The 22540-nt window shown below is 47.2% G+C and overlaps 4 protein-coding genes across 4 annotated transcripts; 1 reads left to right on the top strand and 3 right to left on the bottom strand.

The window, feature by feature from the left end:
• Positions 1-3213: 3213 nt before the first annotated feature.
• N7537_011920 (GPI anchored serine-threonine rich family protein) lies at positions 3214-4179 on the bottom strand (the record flags this gene model as incomplete). The annotated part of the gene is made up of 4 exons (XM_056902974.1): positions 3214-3739; positions 3801-3935; positions 4000-4078; positions 4128-4179. 4 exons carry the CDS (start codon positions 4177-4179, stop codon positions 3214-3216), a joined length of 792 nt encoding a protein of 263 aa, XP_056748261.1.
• Positions 4180-5573: 1394 nt separating this feature from the next.
• Positions 5574-7660, bottom strand: N7537_011919 (alpha-amylase; the record flags this gene model as incomplete). The annotated part of the gene is made up of 8 exons (XM_056902973.1): positions 5574-5598; positions 5686-5938; positions 6024-6246; positions 6302-6322; positions 6386-6409; positions 6466-7061; positions 7141-7548; positions 7603-7660. 8 exons carry the CDS (start codon positions 7658-7660, stop codon positions 5574-5576), a joined length of 1608 nt encoding a protein of 535 aa, XP_056748260.1.
• Positions 7661-8225: 565 nt separating this feature from the next.
• N7537_011918 (alpha-amylase) lies at positions 8226-9934 on the bottom strand (the record flags this gene model as incomplete). The annotated part of the gene is made up of 2 exons (XM_056902972.1): positions 8226-8864; positions 8924-9934. 2 exons carry the CDS (start codon positions 9932-9934, stop codon positions 8226-8228), a joined length of 1650 nt encoding a protein of 549 aa, XP_056748259.1.
• A 2912-nt stretch (positions 9935-12846) lies between these two features.
• On the top strand, positions 12847-20412 carry N7537_011917 (uncharacterized protein; the record flags this gene model as incomplete). The annotated part of the gene is made up of 6 exons (XM_056902971.1): positions 12847-13200; positions 13258-13433; positions 13486-19479; positions 19531-19736; positions 19798-20308; positions 20364-20412. The coding sequence occupies 6 exons, from the start codon at positions 12847-12849 to the stop codon at positions 20410-20412; spliced, it is 7290 nt and encodes a 2429-aa protein (XP_056748258.1).
• Positions 20413-22540: the final 2128 nt, after the last annotated feature.

The raw sequence follows: 22540 nt of genomic DNA, 5'->3' as shown, positions 1-22540 counted from the left end.
AGACAACATTGCTATCCAGGTTACCTTCGGCGGTCAGGTTGTCAAGGTTCACTTTCATATCCCGGCAAGTGGTAATTGAATGAATAGATGGAGCGAATTGAATTGGATGTATAAGCTTGGTCGCAGCTATCACGAATACTCCTTTATCCATCCTGGATGCATCGTTTGTCCGATCTGACTCAAGGTAGAAGCCTCTCGTAAGTCGCTCTTATATTCGCGTTATTTCTTTTAATTAGTCTCTCTACCATATTATAGAGGCTTCTAAGGCTTGGGGGATGATATTGTTATATTATAATAGGTTATTTAAAGGTTTGTCTGCTCTCGTTAGCTAGGACCACCCTCTTCTATACTTCCTACCTTAATCTAGAGCGCTACCGGCCGAGGTAGGGTCATATATTTGTTTATACCTATAGCCAAGCTCACTCTTAATAATTCAGCCTACACTTATTAGTCGGATCCATTTCCCCCACATTTACTACTATATCTAGCCTAGTATAATCGATTTGAGTGATGGCTTTTGCTGCCCGAGTGCTCCGCGCCACTCGACTATGCTAAATAATTTGTTTAGGATCCTAAGCTATAGCTGTTACATGCCAAGTCGATCAATGAAGAAAGAGTGCCTTTCAACGAGAATAACAAAGATGGAGAAGAGAGAGAGAGAGCAGGTGGGGGGATCTCTGTGGTTTAAATAGTAGAGCCTCCCACGTAACAAACATACTCTCTTTCCCAATTAGGACTAGTAGCAATCTGTAGAACAAAGAAATAAGCAAACATGCATATGCATGTGATAAAGCATGTAACAAAGCATGTGATCACGTAGACCGTGACAATAGCCGGCGAACAATCGTTTGGTATCCGACATTCGGTTATCTATATCTATAGCCGGTGCTAAATTAAGATCTAAGAGTTTAGGTAGAGTAATTGACGAAAGGCTACGCAAGGAGGAATGAAAGACAATGATGCATTCCGAGCGAAGCCCTCACCGAGAGAGAGAGAGAACTATCTGGACCTGTTACCCGTGGTGGCCTCAGACACCCAAGGGTAGTTTGCCTCTCCTAAAACCCCAGTCGAGCTGTATTGCCTTGCTTAAATAGCATAACTGAGTCACTATTATAATATGGTAAGTCTTTATAGAACCTTGTAGGATCTTCTATACAGTAGTTCAAACAGAGTGGAGGCTCTGACGGTCTGGCAAGATCACTGTCCACTTGTCCTACTTCAACACCCACGGAGCTTCCGTTCACAATTTTGTTATGCGCAATGAAAGGCTACGGTGGTGTTTAAAACACAGTACTAACACCGGTAGGAGATCATGCTTGTTTATTTCCACGTATTCCGCTCCCTGTCGCGATTTCCATTCTTTATCAACGCCTGTCAAATACTAGTGATCCCTACGATTAAGTTTAAAGATGACGCGAAGCCCATATCACGTCGATTACAGCAGTCAGAAGAGCTCGGACCATAGGAAATAACTAGGTCTTTCAAGACTGGCTAGGCGTTATAGTATTAATAAATATATTACTATTTACTGATTGTGTTGCCTTAGACCAGTAGGAAGAAAGTAAACCCTGCCCTTAATGAATATATGCAATAAGAGACCTGGCACACTATATTGAAGCTACATACAAACCCTGCCACAAAGTCTTTACCCACTCGCTATTTCCGTACTAAGGCTAACTGACTTTGAAATCTATTCTCTCAATGAATTTATATGGCAATAATTACTTAGATAATTTTTAATAAAAGCTTAGTATTAGATTGACAAAATATTCCTTTCTGGATGATCTGATATATGTGGCTGTTAAGTGGTAACTGATTGAAATGCAAATATCAAGGTGAATCTCCATCATATATAGTGGCTCCTATACTAAACTGGCGATTAAAATCTTTTGTCAAGCTTTGAAAATTGACCACTATTTACCTAAAATACTTTCTGGGATGATTTATATATATATTACCCTCGATTTGGAACGATAATGAATATAAAAATAATTAAAAAACATGTTATTCTATAAATTTATTAAGAGAATAGGATTCAAAGTCAGTTAGTCTTAGTACGGGAATAGCGAGTGGGTAAAGAGTTAATAACCCCTATGTACATCCGGGGTGACAGATAGGAGCACAATCCAACAGTCCAATCATATCACGCCAATCCAATGCTAACTAGCAAAGAAACCACCGCTAAATTCTAGGAGACCTGCGAAGAGGGCGAATACGAATAGGAGACGCGAACCTGAGCTTACTGTTGCCGAAAGGCAGGAGCAGAGCCGAATGGCCAATAGGACGAACCGAGAGCGTGCAAAGAGGAGGAAGGCGTTGGCGAGAAAGGAGATGGAAGAAAGGACTTCAGAGTCCTAGAAGTACCGCCAGCGAGGCTGTGCGAAAGGTGGCTGTGTTAAGGGTCTCATGTCTCATGGTAGTCAAAATTCCCAGTGCTGATGCGCCGCCAATATGGTATCGAATCTAGAATCACATGTTGGAGCTGATTCGTGCTGGGGTTTACTATCGGAATTTCTTTATCCTGGCCAGATGCTGGTTTCTGCATTCCAACGATTCGAGCTGGAAATAACAGCCAAAATGCCCACATCTCAGGTGCTCATGCCAGGTACTCGGAACGGAAGAAGCGGATATATATAACGGGTCTGGTTGTCACACGCTATATCACATGTTTGTGTTGGAGTGTCATCGAAACTCAAAAGCCGTTAAAGAAAGTAATACTTGAATCTCAAACGGCCAAAATCCCTATGGTGGGTAATGGGGGAGTGGAAGAGGCGTGAAATAATGCCGCAAAGAAGTAAAGGAACCAGACTCCCGCGAATCCTGGAGAAAGTACCCCCGGGGCTGGGATATCAAATGACGACAATAGACAGAGACCTGGGTGGAATTATGGAGTATTATACAAACGAAGTGAACAAAGCCAAAAAAAAAAAAAAAAAAAAAGCAAGCCCATGCATACATCGTTCGATTACATACCTAGTCTACATCCATAGATGAAACCCCGAAAGGCAGACTAAGCACCTGCAAAAAAAAAAAAAAAAAAGAAAGAAAGAAAGAAAGAAAGAAAGAAATCCATCCATTCATTATTACCCTTCCTCCACGAATAACCCAATTCTTAAAACGTAATTCTCAGCTCTCCACACCTTGAAGCTGAAGTCATACCGAGTCTAGGCATATACCCAAGCTCAGCACAGCAGCCAATCTTCAAGCTGCAACTTACAAGAGAGCGAGGACACCAGCCAGAAGACCAGCAGCAGCACCGGGGGCAACAAGGCCCATAGCAGCGCCGGTGGAGGCAGTGGCGGAGGCAGCGGCAGAACCGGTAGCGGTGCCGGTGGAGGAAGCGCTGGTAGTCAGGCCGGTCTTGGTGGAGGTCTGGGTGCCAGTGGAAGTTCCAGTAGAGGAGGTAGAAGAACCGGAAGCTGTACGGAGAGAGATATCAGTGCTGCTTTTGCCATGGGTGGGGAGTTGAGTAGTAGGGGAGCTAGAGGTGAAGTTTCCGGGGAAGGGTTTAATGGACACGTCCGGGGTGGAAGTACCAGTGGTGGAAGTATTGGTCTCAGTGGTACCAGTAGAGACAACAGATGCAGAGGCAGAAGAGGAGGCAGAAGAGACAGTGGAAGATGTACCGGTGGTAGTAGCGCTGGAGCTCTTGGCTTCGGTCACATCGAACTGCTCGGACTGGGCGAGGATGCCAGTGTTCTTGGCGTCAGTGGAGAGCAGGTTGATCTGGAAACCGGAACTATAGGAGTGTTAGTGGACTGTACATAGATACAATCGACGCGCCACATGGGTGATCTTACCCCTTGGTGACACCCTTCAGGCCGGAGGCAGTGTAGGAGCCCTTGGAGGTGTCGATGCCAGAGGCAATCTTCTCCGAAACAGTGGGGTAGACGGCATTGTTGACAAGGACAATGTCAACGGTGGAGGCGTCGGTGCTATAATGGGTAAGCATTGGCTGCTATTGCTAGTGTAAGGCGTGGGGGAGCATAGTCAACATACTTAACGGAAGTCCACTTCACAGTGAAAGAGCCGGAGACATCGACGTCGGCACCCTTGGCAGGTTCGGTGATGTTGACGGCTTGACTGATTGTTAGAGAGACTCTTGTGCCACATAGTTGATTACATACCCGCAACGGAGAGGGCCAGAGGCAGAAGAGACAGAATGGTAGAGAAACGCATCTTGACTGAATTAAAGCGAGTGTAGTATGTTAAAAAAACGAATGTATGTTGGAGCGTAAAAGAGAGAGAGAGATGCAAGAGGAAAGATGAAAGTTGGAAAATTATTTAGATACAAGGATCCATGTCATTAAGTACTGGTGAGCAAACACTCCATCTGATATCGCACAACCTTGGATGCCTTGAACCGTCAACAATGTCTCTGACATCCACCTACCAATACGGAAATATACACCTGAAAATAGAATTGATATAGTGAACGTATCCAGTTTTAGAAGCATTCTAATAATATTTTAATCATTTTATTACAAAACGTGGGAATTCAGGGTCCGCGTGAGCATTCCGTGCGGGTGAAGAGTTAGAGCTTCATGGTTCGGATGGCAAGCTAGTTTCAGGCGCAAAATCCTACTTCCATTTGTAATATATTACTCTATTATTCGATGAGACCTTTATTGTGTACATAACATGCCGGGAAACATACAACATCTGTACTAGGATGCCGTATATTCCGTATGTTCCGTATATAGTAATTCTTGGACATTCGGAGCTAGCCGTCCACGGACATGGGTACCAACCAACCATGGATTTTGTCCGCCGATAGGGCCGATAAAGAAGACCCTAGACAAGCTTGGCAAGACACTAGTGGTATTTAGCTCGGTCTTGGCAGAGGCGTGAACACGAACAGCACGATGTGGCATGGAACCATCTTTTTTTTTAATTACGGCTTTTTATTTTCAAGGTTTAAACAACGTTTGGACGTTCTCTGTATTTTTTCTTTTTCAAAATCTTCGGTAACTTACCAGCCCATTTAACCGGAAATGCAACGTGGACCCTTAATGCCTTGAATGCCCGTGTATTTTTAATCGGTTAGCTCGGGCAGGGAGTGCTCGCCACAAATTTGAGAGAACAGCACTGGCTAATAGTTTTTCACAAAGGACCGCTAGTACCGATATGTTATTCTGGTGTCTCAAAATGAATTCGAAAATTAGCACACCGTTTTGGTGTCTCAACGGACCCACCCAGGCATCAATTTCAGGATTGAGACATCTGTCAATAGGACCTCGGACTATACGCTAAATAAACCATAAGTGGGAGGCACTATTGGAGGCGATAAAATGAGTGTCTCACCTAAAACCTACGGGCGCATTACTGTCGCATTACCCGACAAAATGGTGTCATTTTTACACATTTAAATATGTAGTTGAATTGCGGATGTCAGACCCGAATTAGTACTTTTAGTTTTTTTGATGTTTTACAGTTTGGTGAATACGAGAAAGATACAGCGCAAAAAGGGTTATCACAAATACTATTGTACAACATGCTCCGTACATAATTTCCACATCGGAGAACCCGCAGAGCCCCGAGGATGTGACTTGCGCCCAACCCCAACAAAAAGATTAGTTATCGTAGATATTGACATTACTAGACATCAAAAAGTTAGCCATCGAGCCACAACCTAAAGCGGTATCCGCGTGAAGGGGGCCCGGGGGATGGGAAACGTATACATACAAGTCCCTTTTGAGATTATCCCGGTGCACTGTAGCCGAATCAACCCAGACACTGGCACTCATCCTCTGAACACCGAAATTTCCATAGCCATCTTCATTGATAATAACAGGTTTCATGTTGGGATGTAAAATATCGCTCCATTGCTCATGTGCATGTTGTTGACCAACATACATGCGCTGCGCGCCCGGACCGGCGTTGCTGATAACACACGCAAGTCCGGATCGGTGACGGGCGTTTCCGTAGCGAACGAATCCTGTATCGCGGTTAGGTTTGGACCGGTGGATTGGTGTTCCCCCGTAATGGGGCTCAGCAACCAGTGGAGCAAGGATTAAGCGAACCTATGCAGTTGGGTTGGTTGAAGTAATCTTGTTGTTCGCCGTAGGCGTAGAGTTTGCGGGCTTGCATTAATACGGGCAGGTGTCCATTGCAACTTGGCGTCATTGGGCTATCCACATTTGCTCGGATACCGTACAGGTCACCGTAGAATACGCATGGCTGACCGTCTTTGCGGAGGAGGACCAGGGCGTATGCTAGTAATTTGAAGGATGGTGATACCGGGGTCTGGGCGTTCGTTAGCTATGGTCAGTTCGTATAAATGGGAAACTAGTCGCCTCACCTCAAGCATTTGTCCTGGTTGCTGCGATGAGTTAGAAGATTAAAGATGTAGATATGCTAAGATCCAGCCTCAGTTGGTACTTACCGTATCATGATTGGCGACAAGGGTCTTGAGAGAAGTTAGATGAGTATTACTCGTCGGGCGTCGGGCATCGAAAAACTTACCACAGCGTGGTCCGGCTGACACTGTACCAGTGTATCTTTGAAAATACCGCGAAGGTCTGGTGCCTGTGCATGGGACAACTTGGAGAACCGCTCCAGGAGAGGTACGTCATATGCGATGAGATCGTACTCCACCTGCTCGAGGTAACCTAGAAGCGACGGTAAATGTCCAGTCCAGAACTCTCCTATCGCAAAGAAGTTCGGGTTGGCGGTTTTTCGAACGTATTGCACGAATGCGCGTTGGAACTCGGTTGAGAAATGCTTGGCGGCATCAAGTCGCATTCCATTGAGGCTCAGGGATTTGGTGATCCACGTTCCCCACTGCAGAAGATCTGCGCGGACTTCAGGGTGTGCAAGGTCCAGATCGGAGAACATCAGGTAATCATAGTTTCCATACTCGGTGGAGACATCTTGCGCCCAATCCTTCTTGGGTGCGACGATCTTGTAGATCGCGCTCTGCTTGCTCTTGTCATCCCAATCGACACCGCTGAAATGTTGCCAGTGGTACTTCATTGTGCTGTACATGTCATTGCGACCGGCGAAATCAAACCCTGTCCAGCCATTGATTTCGGTCGGCTTAGATATATTTAGGTCTCGTCCTGTTCTTTCAGTCAGTGAATGGCCGAAAATCCATGATGAATTGAATATCAACGCAAAGAAGGATAAGGTGTGTCTCACGTTTAGGATCTACCTTGACAGCCTGGAAGGGCTCTGGATAGTCGGCGCCAGCTTTATGATTAAGCACAGCATCCCAAATCACACCAATGCCTAAGTTTTGGGCATGGCACATCAGGTCTTCAAGTTCGCGCTTGGTACCCCATTTCGTAGGAACTGCGCCCTTCTGATCGAACTCCCCAAGATCATACAGGTCGTAGATGTCATAGCCATTGCCATTAGCATCCATTCCCTTGCATCCAGGAGGAATCCAGATCTGATCAACGCCAATGGCCTTGTACTCTGGCAAGGCATTCTGCAGGCGGCGCCAATGCTGCCGGTCAGCGGGAACATGCCATTCAAAGGCTTCTAGTATGAGCGAGTTATCTGGAGCAGTCCATGATGGCAGCTGTTCTAAATTGGCAGCTGCTTCTGTAACATGTATTCAAATTAGAGGTTGAAACCGCTTTCCAGGGGGAGACTGACCTTCAATCTGTTTCCATTTCTGGCCTTTCTGTCGAGATCCACACCATAGGAACGGCATCGCGGGTTTGTTGCAATGAAAATGACAAGTCAAGCTACGTCAAGTCATGGATTACAAAACTTGCGGGATATGCCACATCCCTTTTGCGGTTAGGCCCCGGATGTGGGGCCGGACTATTTTTAATCGGCGAACGGTGTAAGGTACAGGTTGAGGCAGGTTTGCAACGGTGGCAAGGTGGACCTCCAATTTTGTATTAGCCGGGAATTATTCAAAATGTCTCAGTTGAAAATTTCATCCATGGAACGCTGGAACTTTTCTAGAAGCTCCACCCGAATTTGATTGGCTTCCGCCACCATAATGCATGACATGTAAATGTTAAGGAAATCAGGGGAAAGCCCATAATGATACAAAGGCCAACGTATCAACAGGAAAAGGCCAAGAATATCGCCAAAATAAAACTAGATGACAAAAAAAAATATCGCACATGAAAGGATATCTCCGCGAACCAAGCCGAGCCATTAATACAGCTCACCGCAATGGGAAAAATATGGGAAAAATATGGGAAAAACATGGAAAGTAAATGGAAAAAAAAAAAGAAGAGCGAAGGTCTTTCGAGGCATTTCTCTCAAAGGAACGTCACGAATATGCCGCTCGCCACTGCTAGCAGGAGGGTAGCTAGACTGGTGCTACTGGTAGTTCGGATTCCAGCCGACATTGAATCACTGTGAGTCCTCAACATAGTGAGAGAAATGTTCGACTCAGGGTAGCCACAAAGACCGATACCGTCCATATATTTCGTGGGGTAGAAAACCCGAGGCTCTCCCTTGTTCATAGGAACATGCAACATGCCCTGGTTGTCGACAGTATAGTTCGTACAGTCCAGAACATTCGTCACCGGTGTGCCGGCATTGTAACTGACTGCCATGTCGATCTGGTAGGCTGAACTGGTGGAGGGTTGAGTGGACAACACCATGACCACTTGTCGACCCTGGACACCTTTAGTGAAAGCAAGCTCACTACCACCCTGGAAGATCGTGTGGGTCGAGTCTTCGAAGTAGTCTGTACCCAAGTAGGCTGCGTGGTTTCGGACGCGATTCAGTTTTGCAATCAGCTTGTAGAGCTCCGCGTTAGTGTCGTATTTGGTGAGCCAGATGGCTTCTCGATTAACAGGCACACTGTTTCCCGACAGGTGTTGCTCTTGGCCTTGATAGATCATCGGGATTCCATCAAATAGCATGGTAAACACCAAAACGTTTTTGGCCGTCTGAAAAATGTATCATAATTAATAAAAGGGATCATTCAACCCGACAAGGGCACACATACCACCATATCCTTGGAATAACTAGCAATTCGAGGCTTGTCGTGATTTTCAGAGAAAGAGGTCATAGCGTTGACATCTGGCATTGAGATCCTCATGTTCTCGACTGCTTGCGCCAACAGGGATGTGTTGCCATTGGTAAAAGCAGCTAGGATTTCGAAATAGATCGGATAATTTGGCAAACTGTCGATATAGTTACTCTGGTAATCTTCCATGATGCTGACTGCCCCTTCAAGAACTTCTCCGGTCATGAAAATGTCGACACCCTTGCGAAAGTTCGCCAGAAAGCCTGGGTTGACGTGCTTGGCGGCATCAATCCGGAGCCCGTCAATGGAGTAGGTCTTGATGACCTTGTTTGCCCATTTAATCATGAGCTGTTGCACATCATCGTGCTCTGTGTAAAGATCTGGCAGGGGCACGTAGTTATCACCTGTCTGGCACCTCTGAGCATTGGTCATGTTATTCCAGTCTGAGATTTTGCAGTAGGGATGGAAATAGTCGGCGTTATTGAAAGGTGTGAAGACAGAGTAATCGATATTTGTGGAAGGATTACTGCCGTTCGTGATGTAGGCCATGTTGTTGATCACCGTATCCATCATTAAGTACATGCCCCGGGAGTGGACGGCAGCACTGAGGTCGAGCAAGTCTTGATGTGAGCCAAAATGAGAGTTGAGATTGTCGAAGTTCAATGGCCAGTACCCGTGGTAGGCTTCGCCATAGGAGACTTGGCCATGAATATTCTCAATGATGGGGGAGATCATCACAGCATCAAACCCCATTCCTTGGATGTAGTCGAGATGGTTGATAGTTCCTCGCCATGTTCCTCCACAGTAAAAGCCCGCTGTGGCGTTGCATGGTGCTGTTGTCGACCCGTCTGTGCGAGCGAAACGATCTGTCATGGTCTGGTATATCGATCTGGGCTTCCAGTCGGCTGTCCTGGCAGCAGATGCCGAGGAAATGAGGCTCGTGATCAAAAGGAGCCCTGCCAAATGGCGAATGGTCGATCGTGACATCATGGCAGCTCGTATTTGTGTGACGGGTCGATCGGAAGAGAAAAAGAGAGTGCTGATGTTTCAAATAAAGAGTGACTTGATTAACTCACGAATGCGCAAAGATGGCCGGAAAGAGAAATAAACGAGTGACATTTGGACTTAAGCCATAAACAGAGAACGAGAGGAGGCAAAGAAAGTAGAAATTGGACACACCAAAGAGGAGAAGGTCGGGGAAATTTGCTAGCTAGGCAAGGGCTAGTCAGGTGGCAAGCTTTCCAAGGTTCTGTCGTCGATCCATACATAGTGTTGGAACCCCTCCCCACAACTAGACGCTATATTATTTCGGAGAGACATGTGTTTATGTACCTAGTGGACCGACTTATCTAGGCACATATGTGTGAATGTGATTTGCGCCGAGATAAGCTGCATTAATAGACCCGGTTCCCATGCGACTTACCCGGCTTACCCGCATATATTTGTTGGTATTCCCCAGAATTTCGAAGGAAAGAAAGCTATAATTATAGTGGCTTTCAAGCTTGAAGAACTACACCGGTGGATTCACATTCTATCTACAACCTCAGGCGGGGGCTGCAGAAGCCAAATTTAGTTTAATTATGGTGTACGCATGAGGGAGGAGGGGGAAGAGAAGGAGATAAACACACTAGTAATAACACTATTGGAACAAACTCTGTACCGAGTCCAGGAGTCATTTTAGTGCTGTCAGGTACCAGGCACCGCGTCCATACTGGGCTTCCTAGGCCGTGCGGTTAATTGGTTGGTCCTTGCAGCTTATCACGTGGAGACGCTGCCCTAATCTCAGGAACAAGTTTATCCATCACAGGAGAAATCACAAAGTTTCAATGGTCCAATCATGGAAGACAAGGTATCAACCTAACTGACTAGCGACGTTACTCTGCATCTCCACAAATTAGGCCACAAAGCTATAGATAGTACTTTTGGTACTCCGTACCGTATGCAGTACATACAGTGAGTTGATACACCAAACGCTTTGGCCCTGAAGCTGTTGAATACGAGATGTGAGATAGTGAGACAGGTTGTCAGAAGTTCTAATAACGGAGTCTGTGGTGAAATTGCACGATAGTATGTTATCCATTTTGACTTTATTTGTTTATTTTTACTAAACACGCAGGTACTACAATAATGATATAGAACGGCCAACGCAAAAAAAAAAAGAATGAAAAAAAAAGAATGAAGATGTGGGAAATGAACAGAGATAAGTACGGAGTATGTTCGGGTGTGATAAGTGATTATAGGTGGCTGTTCGAGGTTTTCTCCGCCTGTTGGCGGCTTCCGGACTTCCGTGTGAAGTGGCGTTGATACCAGGATCAAATAACGGTAAATACACAGTATTACCGGGATGTCTGACCTTGTGGAGATTAAAGCAGAGATTTCATTTTTCTTATTTTCCCTTGTATACTTCCAAGGCTGGACTCGAAGAAGAATAAAATAAAATGGCATCGGACACGCCGGATGTGTAGTTACTGCCCAAGTGATTTCATAGAACTTACCTAGATATCTGTCTTGACTTCTTGTTCCTATTGGCTCTCATTGTAAACCTTACAAGGATATTATATTTATACATTCTCGCCCCATGGTTGAGTCTTCAGGGAACCGAAAAAAATGGGGGGGGAAGCAAAAAGAGAAGAAAAAAAAAAAAAACCTTGGAAAGAAAGGGAAAACAAGGATTGAAGAAATTGAAAAAAACAAGTGCCATACACTATCTCGTATAAGACCCCCGGTCCCTCCAACGCCAAGTGGGGGCGGGTCTCACTTTGACTGCCAATCGGGCGAGTCGGGCTATCAGGATCTCGGCCCCAAATCCTCGCGGGTCCTGACCGAGACGTATATCGGCATTATCATAGGCTGAGAGTTGCGGGTCTGGAAAATCACCGGTAGAATAGAACTTTTCTCTGCAATACCTAAGTATCGGCAGACGTGAAAGTTATCTATAATGCTGATGTTGTATGCATGTCTCACTATCTAATTCTTCATCAACTTTTAGAGAGTTGAACCTGTACGCCAGGCACCACGAGTCTATAAAATACCGCCATCTCCCTGTGATAACCATACGAAAATTTGCGACGGTTGTAGATACCATCCAGGGTCTGCCAAGTGGCAAGTGGCGCTATGGGTCAAATCAATAGTATATATAGAACGTTCATGCTAATCGGGTAGCTCCGTTGGCAGGCTCCATTTATTAATCCTTTAAACGAAACGGGTTTCGAAGGAGAATGCCGAGCTACTTCTCTTGGTGTATTCTGGTGGTATTGGTCGCCACCAGTCGCATTTGATGCCAAGACCAGAAGAGAGAGAAAAAATATATAATAGTGATAAATTTATATCCAAAGGGGAAAATGAAGTAAAATTACACTTAAAATTAATCAGAAAGAACCAAAGAAACAAAAATTACCGAGGCTGAGGCCTTGGAACCCAAGAGTCTCTAATACTCCAATACGGCCTGGGGCTCTTAAAATTGATATGGGGTTTGTCTCATCCGCTTTTATTTTTATCTTGAGCTTCAATGCGCCTAGCCTTTTAGCACTTAGCACCTTAGAACTGCGCATTGGTGTTATGTGATCATTTCTTTCTCACTTCCACATTTGATTCTTCCTTCGTTTACAATCCTCATCCCTCATCCTTCATACCTCGTGCTTCGTTCGCTCGTTTGCTTATTCCTCCTGTCGTTATCTTTATCTTTATCCTTTTTTTTACATACTGCCACCTTCAACTCCTCCTGTTAGGAAATTGTGTCGTGACCTCCACAAGATACCCACACTCCACTGCTCCATGGCAATTGAGAGCTGCACATCCCCATCTCTTTCATAGGGTGCTTATCATCCCATCCCAGCGGGGAGATCCGCACTGCCTGAGGCGCCCGACGATTCCTTAACAGCTCCGCGCAATCAGTACTAGCCATGAAGTGGTCACTTGCCACCGGGCTGGTCTCACTTCTTGTGACGACTGTCACAGCTTGGCCCTACGACGAGGCCTACCTCGATCATAACCTGAATACAAATAAGACGGCCACCGACCCGGCAGATTACTGGGGAACATGGGTTGGCCATGAGGGGAAATACAACCCCTCCCCAGACAACTGGCGATTCCCGTTCTACTCTTTCTTCTTGGATCGCTTCGTGAACGGTGATCCTACCAATGACAACGCAAACGGTACCACCTTTGAGCATGATGTCGACCAGCGAATTCGCCATGGTGGTGATGTGGCTGGCCTTGTTGATTCACTGGATTATCTCCAAGGAATGGGAATCAAGGTTTGTTCTCATTTGTGATCTGCTAGTGGCAAATAAACATGTGCTCACAATATCCAGGGTATCTATATTGCAGGAACCTCCTTGTTGAACCAGCCGTGGACTTCAGACGGATATGGAGTTTTGGATACAACCATTCTCGACGCGCATTTTGGTACCCTTCAGGTTTGGCGAGACGCAATTACCGAAATCCACAAGCGCGGGATGTATGTTTTGTTCGACAACACCATTGCGACGTAAGTTTATCCCCGTATAAATAAGAAAGCAGAGTTAACCAAATATATCCAGAATGGGTGACTTGATCGGATTCGAAGGCCATCTCAACACATCAACGCCATTCTCGGAGAAAGAATACCATACACAATGGAAGACTGAACGGCAGTACAAAGACTTCACTATTGGGGTTGGCGACTACAACGCGACCTGTGACTACCCTAGATTCTGGTTCGAAGATGGATTCCCAGTGAATGAATCTGAGACCTCGGCCTTGGTTGGATGTTACAACAGCGACTTCGACCAGTACGGTGATATTGAGGCTTTCGGTGTGTGGCCTGATTGGAAGCGACAGCTGGCTAAGTTCGCCTCCGTTCAGGATCGTCTCCGCGAATGGAACCCGAGTGTACGTGCAAGATTGATCCGGCACTCCTGCATGATCATCCATTCTCTGGATATCGATGGTTTCCGTTATGACAAGGGCACACAAGCCACTGTGGATGCCCTGGGAGACATGTCCGCTGCCTACCGAGAATGCGCGCGCGCGGTCGGAAAGAAAAACTTCTTCATCGCCGGCGAAATTACAGGTGGAAATGACTTTGGTTCTATTTACCTCGGAAGGGGTAGACAGCGTAACCAGTGGCCTGATAGCTCAGCCGCCACAATGAAGTTGACAAATGAGTCCTCCGCCCAGTACTTCTTACGAGAAGCGGGACATGAAGCCATCGACGGTGCGGCCTTCCACTACACGACATATCGTGCCTTGACTCGATTCCTCGGCATGGACGGCCAACTTTCGGCTGGTTATGATGCGCCCGATGACTGGGTTGAAGGCTGGGACTACATGTTGAGGTCAAATGATCTGATCAATGCTAACACCGGCAAGTTCGACCCTCGACACATGTTTGGTTCGACGAATCAAGATGTCTTCCGCTGGCCATCGATTGCCAATGGTACGCACCGAGGGTTACTCGGTTCTTTCGTGACAACCTTGATGCTTCCCGGAATCCCATTGCTTCTTTGGGGCGAAGAGCAGAACTTCTATATCCTGGATGCCACCGCGGAGAACTACATTTACGGGCGACAGCCCATGTCGCCTGCAACCGCATGGATGGCCCATGGTTGCTTCCATTTAGACTCATCCCAGTACTACAACTGGCCTCTTACAGCTGCTAGAGACGGCTGTAAGGACGTCACAGTTTCTTACGACCACCGCGACCCTTCGCACCCTCTGCGAAATATTCTTAAGCAAATGTACCACTTACGCGAACAGTACCCAGTTCTCAACGACGGTTATTCCCTTGGCAATTTGTCAAAGAGAACCGATCTTGTTTACTACCTTGGTTCTAACGGTACTGCCACCGAAACTGGAATGTGGTCCGTTTACCGGGATGTCAACACCCAGGTGCAAGATCTGGGCTCTGATGCCGACAATCAGCCCATCTGGCTTGTTTACCAGAACCTGAATGACACGAAGACATACAAGTTCGACTGCAACTCTAATAATCCCGAGAAGACATTGACCTCTCCATTTGCGTCTGGCATCACTGTCAAGAACCTTTTCCACCCGTACGACGAGATCAAACTGGTGGATGGAGCGCGCAAGCTCGGCTTCAATGGGTCCAAGGAGTTAAATGGCTGCGTGGAAAGCATGACGATGAAGGCATACGAGTTCCGCGCATATGTCCCTATCGCTAGACACAAGTCACCTCGGCCCATGATCACCAAATTCACCCCGGGCCATGATTACCCATTGCATTCTACCGTGGCGCCCAATCTTCCGGAGAATGTGGCGATTGAGCTTTACTTCTCGGAAGAGATGAGCTGTGACTCGGTGACCGATTCAATTACGTTCACATCATCCACAGAGAGTGGGAAGGTTCCAGTGCTAAATTCCAACTCTGTCAAGTGCACAACCATTCCTGCCATGACCCAAACAAATTGGACTGCTGAGATCCCAAGCGCTTGGAAGTGGGCAGCAAACCTCACTGGCGTGTACAACGGAGTTCATAAATTGACTGTCACCAACGTAACTAACACAGACAAGAGCGATTCTACCCACGCTGTTGATCACTTCCTCTTCCGTATCGGCCAAATCGATAATCCTATGGTATTCAATACTGCAAACTACTCGAGCAGTCTACTCCACAAGAAAGAAAACGGGGACCTTTTCCTCCAGCATCATGCAGCTGGTGCGGACAAATACCGTTATTCTACCAATTGGGCATCGTCATTCTCCAGCTGGATAGATTACAAAGGTGGAAATGATACCATTGCGAAGCTCCCCTGGTCGGGAACCAAGGACCAGGAGTGGGAGGGTGAGCATGTACGTGTCGAGTACTGGAGTCGTTTGACCGGCAGCAGCGACTACGTGCAGCACGGTGATGCTGACTGGGATCACCCAGTCTCACGACGCTTCCCCCATGCCTTCTTCAACGGACCTTACAATCAGTATGGATTCGATGCGGGCCTTGACAATAGAATTAGGCTTGACACCAAAACTGGAGTTTGGTCCTACCATTTCACGTCCGAATGGCCCGCAGTCGGGCAGCTCAACATGTGGGGAATTAATCCAGATGGAAAGCCTGATCAAACCTGGGTTCTAGGTGACCTTGACAATGACACAATCTTGGATCGAAGCCCGCCGTCCGCTCTGAGTGCAACCTTGATCAACATCACCCTTGCACCAGCTAAAGGCTACCTCTCCCACAAGCTTTACTTCGATGATGGAACTCTCCGTTTCTGGCTTGATCCGGTTGGACCTCAGTCAACACAGATTGCCATGTTCGTGTTATTCTGGATCATACCATTCCTCACTGCTATTGGATGTGTGTACATCTTCATGAAGTCTTTCTACAAGGTCAAATTCAACCAGGTCGGTGTGAGTGAGAAACAAAACATTCCCCTCGCAATTTGGAACAAGGTGAAGGGCGCTGGTCGAAGGGATCCAGCCTCAAACCCACTCATGCGCTTGGCCAACAAATCCGGCTTTATGCAGAGTACCTCTGCTCTAGGCGGAGCTTTTGCATCTGAAAAGCGACGTATGGTTCTAATTGCCACCATGGAGTACGACATTGAGGATTGGGCCATCAAAATCAAGATCGGTGGTCTCGGTGTCATGGCCCAACTCATGGGTAAGACCCTAGGTCACCAAGACTTGATCTGGGTCGTTCCTTGCGTTGGAGGTGTTGACTACCCTGTCGACCAGGAGGCAGAGCCTATGACAGTCACCATTCTTGGAAGCCCTTACCAGGTTCAAGTTCAGTACCACGTCTTGAATAATATCACCTACGTCCTACTTGATGCCCCAGTATTCCGTCAGCAGTCGAAGACCGAACCCTACCCTCCTCGCATGGATGATCTTGACAGTGCTGTGTACTATTCAGCATGGAACCAGTGTGTTGCGGAAGCTATCAAGCGATTCCCAATTGACACCTACCATATCAACGATTATCACGGTTCGCTCGCACCTCTTTACTTGCTACCAAGAACCATCCCGGCTTGTCTTTCCTTGCACAATGCTGAGTTCCAGGGTCTTTGGCCAATGCGAACCCTTAAGGAAAAAGAAGAGGTTTGCTCGGTTTTCAACCTTGACGAAGAGGTCGCTCGTCGTTACGTGCAATTCGGTGAAGTGTTCAACTTGCTCCACGCCGGTGCAAGTTATCTCCGTGTTCACCAGCAAGGTTTCGGTGCCGTCGGTGTCTCGAAGAAGTACGGCAAGCGGTCCTACGCTCGCTATCCTATTTTCTGGGGTTTGCACAAGGTCGGTAATCTGCCTAACCCCGACCCATCTGATGTCGGTGAGTGGACAAAGGAGCCCACTAAAGAGGCAGACATCACCGTCGATCCAACATACGAGGCTGGCCGTGGTGAACTCAAGAGACAGGCCCAGGAATGGGCAGGACTCGACCAAAACCCTGATGCCGATCTGCTTGTCTTTGTTGGTCGCTGGTCTATGCAAAAGGGTGTTGATCTTATTGCGGACGCAATGCCTGCTGTCATCGAGGCTCGTCCCAACGTACAGTTGATCTGTATTGGCCCCGTTATCGATCTCTACGGTAAATTCGCTGCCCTCAAGCTTGACCACATGATGAAAGTCTATCCCGGAAGAGTCTTCTCCAAGCCTGAATTCACTGCACTTCCTCCTTTCATCTTCTCTGGTGCTGAGTTCGCCCTGATCCCATCTCGTGACGAGCCCTTCGGTCTGGTTGCCGTCGAGTTTGGCCGAAAGGGTGCATTGGGTATTGGAGCTCGTGTTGGTGGTCTTGGTCAAATGCCAGGTTGGTGGTACAATGTGGAATCAATCTCGACATCTCATCTCCTTATGCAATTCAAGCTTGCAATTGAGGCTGCCCTCAATTCCAAGACATCCGTCCGTGCGATGATGCGTGCCAGATCTGCGAAACAGCGTTTCCCTGTCGCCCAATGGGTTGAGGATCTTGAGATCCTCCAGTCTACTGCCATCGCGGTTCACAACAAAGTGAAGACAAACAATACCAGCATTCGACCCGGCACTTCTTCTGGATTTGGCAGTCTCAGTTCAGGAATGAACTCTATGACTCATCTCGGTAATGGGCTGCCTTCACCAGGCATGAACTCTCCATTCGCGCATTCCAGGGAAAGCAGCTACTCCTTCAATCAAATGAACAACATGACCCCGCAAAAGAAAATCAGCTACAGCCCAGATCCAAGCATGGACGACACGGAGAAGCCGAAGTCGGGACTGAGTCGCTCTCTCTCCCTAGGTGTCCGCTCAGGTCCCGGTCATGCTGGACGCCGCAGAAGAGCAGAAGGAGGAGAGGGTATCCCAGAACATGATGAAAATGGAGCCACTGATGTCGAAGGCGACGATAGCAGCGACGATGAGGCTACCCGCCATTTTGGCGACGACGAATACACTCTTACCCCAGCCCAAGTCGAGGCAGGACGACGAACTCAGGCCGCTCAAAGGGAGCGTGCTCAAAATTTGCCTTCTCCCTTGGCTTCTCCGACAAGAGAAGTCAGTCAAGAGTCTTTGCATCCCAGGTTCATGGTTCCCTTAGAAAGCCCGGGAAGTCCAGGAACACCACCGAACGCGGACAGCCTCCTTCTTCCTCCCCAGCCATTTGCCCAGTCCAACCGTCTCAGCAGCGCATCCGTGCTCTCTTTGGACTCCGTTGTCGGCAACAAGACAGACTTCAAGCTACAGAAGGTTGATCCCTTCTTCACGGATAGCACTGGCGAGTACTACAAGACATTTGACAAGAGATTGGATGCCCTGAATGGATCCAACTCTGAGTCTCAACTTTGCATTGAAGAATTCTTGATTAAGAGTGAGCAGCAGTGGTTCGACAGGTTCCGCAATGCCAGACTGGGTCGCAGCAAATCTCCTACGCCATCGATCCGCCATTCATCAAGAAACACTGACACCCCCGACAATATGTACTACAATGATGATCTCGTCTCCAACGTGAACAGCAACGAAGATGTTCTCCAGGATGATGAGTTCCTTCTCGGAAAGGACTATGTCCCTCCCACTGGACTCAAGAAATGGATGCAGATCAAAATTGGAGATTGGCCGGTCTACTCCATTTTCCTCGCTCTAGGCCAGATCATTGCTGCAAACTCCTACCAGATCACTCTGCTTACAGGTGAAGTTGGTCAGACTGCGGAGAAGTTGTATGGAATTGCTACAACATATGCCATTGCATCCATGTGCTGGTGGCTCGTGTACCGGTACTTCAAGTCTGTCGTCTGTCTTTCTACTCCGTGGTTCCTATACGGTCTTGCATTCCTTTTAATTGGATCTGCCCACTGGCAAAGTGATTCCTTCAGCCGGGGATGGATCCAGAATGTCGGCACCGGTTTCTACGCCGCAGCCTCCGCCAGTGGATCCATCTTCTTCGCTTCCAACTTCGGTGATGAAGGAGGTGCTCCAGTTGAAACCTGGATTTTCCGCGCCTGTCTTATCCAAGGTATCCAGCAGGTCTACGTTATTGCCCTCTGGTACTGGGGTTCCACCATGACCAAGGCTTCTTCGGAGGGCCTCTTGAGCGCTGACTCTGGCATTTCTAATACCTGGAAAATGAGGTAAATTCCCCTGCACACTTATCTCCTGACTTATTTACTGACCTTATTTAGTGCGATCTGTTACCCCATCGCCGTCTTCCTGTGTATTGTCGGTGCTCTGTTGGCTACGGGTCTTCCCAACTACTACCGCCAGAAGCCAGGCAAGGTGCCATCCTTCTACAAGTCCCTTTTCCGCAGAAAGATCGTCGCCTGGAACTTTGTCGCAGTCATCCTGCAGAACTTCTTCCTCAGTGCACCATACGGTCGAAACTGGAGCTGTAAGTTCTGATACCCCATCCCAAATACTATATACCGATCAATATTAACACCCCCCTCCAGTCCTATGGACCTCCAAGCACACCCACGCATGGCAGATCGTCCTCCTCTGCGTCGTCTTCTTCGGCTTCGTCTGGTGCATCTTCCTCTTCATTGTCAGCAGATTCTCCAAGAAGCACAGTTGGTTCCTTCCCGTCTTCGCCTGTGGCCTGGGCGCACCCCGCTTCATCCAAATCTGGTGGGCCATCTCCGGCATCGGGTACTACCTGCCCTGGGCTGGAAGCTACACTTCCGGTGCGCTCGTCTCTCGCAGTCTCTGGCTGTGGCTAGGCGTGTTGGATTCCATCCAAGGTCTTGGATTCGGTATCATCCTTCTGCAGACTCTTACTCGAGTCCACATGTGTTTCGCTCTCATTGCATCTCAGGTGCTGGGTTCCATTGCGACTATCTGTGCCCGAGCCTTCGGCCCAAATAATGTGGGCCCCGGCCCAATTTCTCCTGACATGACGAAGGGCGCCCATGCCTTGGCTAATGCCTGGTTCTGGGTGGCTTTGTTCTGTCAATTGTTGATTTGGTATGTTGATCTTTGCTTGTTTCGTTCATTGGAATTATTTCTAACATGTCTACAGTGCTGGATTCTTGCTGTTCTTCCGTAAGGAACAACTCGCCAAACCTTAAGCTCCCTTCCCTTCCGGAGCATTTCTGTTTCTTGTCATAAAACGGCTACGGCCATCACGACGAACATGAATGATCAAATTAATCTCTTCTGCATATCTGAAGCATGTTGTCTCTGTGATCTATCTTTTTTCCTTCTCATGTATCCTAATGTTAATAATATTATTGTACTGAGTGCTTGCTCGGTTGAATATATCAAGTCCTCATAGTAATGATATAGAGTAGAATCGTGCGCGGAGCTTTAGCAACGCTACTTTTTCTTTACGTCGGGCAATCACATCAACTTCTTTCAAAGAGCCGAAGATCATCCAGGACCCAAAGTAATCAACTAGACCAGTTCGTGTTTTCTATCATCCATGACAGATCTCAGGGGGTAGGAATGGTGGATGCCAGAAATTTTTGTGGTCCAAGATCTCCGATATTGGGACTGTGGAACCAGAGCGAATAACATGTAAGGCATGGCATAGTTATGACCCACACGTAACTCAGGGGGGTGGCGGCAGCGTTCTATAGTGGCCTGCATATCCCGCATATGCTAAGGGCTGTATTGGACCTGATGGTAAAAGCTTCATGTAGTCAATTATCTGCTCAACTTATATCAACTGCCCGGGTGGTCTAGTGGTATGATTCGCGTTTAGGGAGTAACCCTGAACATTACTTTAATACGCGAGGTCCCCGGTTCAATCCCGGGCTCGGGCCAGTCTTTTCTTTTTTTGCTGTGTCGGCCACCTCGAGGACTATAATCATTTCTACGAGGTCAAGCCGAGGCTCGTCCTACCATTATGCTTAATTCGCGGCTAGCGCTTACGTCCGCGTGACTTTGCCACCGCACAAATAACCATGAAGACGCTAAGATCACGTGCACCACCCGCAAAAAGAGGCTGACGTGAAAAACGACAACAACAAATATACATACACCGAAAAAGTCTCTGAAAAAAAAAAAATTTTCAATGTTTACATCCTTAATATTATATTAAGGCCAAATATCTCAATGTTTACATCCTTAATATTATATTGAGGCCAAATATCTCAAGTATGTATCATACTGTCTCTTCCCCACAAAGTAACGGTCAAGTCGATCGGCAACACTATATTTCAAGGTGTTGGTGTGAGCAAATATCAGAAGTGACTAAAACATACTCTGTTCGTGTTGACCCACCACGAAGAAGGAAGATTGATCATTGTAAGACACTTCATAGGGACCGCATTTTCCCAGTCGGCCTCATAGTACTCTCCATCCTGTGATCCGGTGGTCTTTTTCCATGCTACGGGTGATAGTGCTTTTGAAGGCCGCGCCTCCCATCAAATCAACCTATGTAGCTGTGCACTTAGGGGGCACACTTAGGACGAGGCCCAGGGGTGGACGGGGGGTGGCAGAAACCGGGTTAATCTTGACTGGCTTCAAGCCCCGGGGTGCGGGTGCGTTAGACGGGGGACTGCTGCGAGGGGGTTCCCTGATCCCCACCCCAAGCCCACCAGTACCCAACCACTCGCTGTAGACGGAGCCCGGGTCCCCTGGTCAGCGGGGCAAAATTAATTCCTCAAGCTTCCCCTAGACAACTGGGTAGCTGATTTTGTTGAAACTATGCGCTTGTCGTTGTACAGTGTTTAGTGATAACGCGTGCTAAATTGGATTGTGTACTCCGTAGTGGCTAGATGTGCTGCTTATATGAGTTAAATCTTTTTATATTTTATATTTCTTGTGAGCTGACAATGCTTACCAAATCCAGTTCAATACTGAAGACGTTTAACGATGTTGGTTACCAGAAAGCTGGATGGAGTATTAGAAAGAGAAATAAGTAACCGGGAATAATGCTTTGCATGTTTTGACCTTCCTTCGACGGCGTTGCAATGCAAGGATTGCCTGCGCAGTGATGAGTTTCCCAAATTCTGGAGATATAGATACAAATAAGAATGAATATATTTTATTTTAGTCAATCATAGAATTTGCCTTTGTAGAAGTAACTAGATAGTTTTGTAATTTGGGTTGTGACCCAAACAGGGCAGCAACCAACCCTCAGCATACAAATGCATAAGATATTTATGCCCGTGTGTGAGCGACAGCATATATGCACGCGTAAGGTAGAATGGTGAAAATTAGGAAACCGGACATACGGCATTCGGAAAGAGT

The sequence above is a fragment of the Penicillium hordei genome (assembly GCF_028827395.1).
Source record: "Penicillium hordei strain IBT 12815 chromosome Unknown utg000006l_segment0_segment0, whole genome shotgun sequence".
In the NCBI taxonomy this organism is placed as follows: Eukaryota; Fungi; Ascomycota; class Eurotiomycetes; order Eurotiales; family Aspergillaceae; genus Penicillium; species Penicillium hordei.
This window is presented reverse-complemented; position numbering and strand designations above follow the sequence as displayed.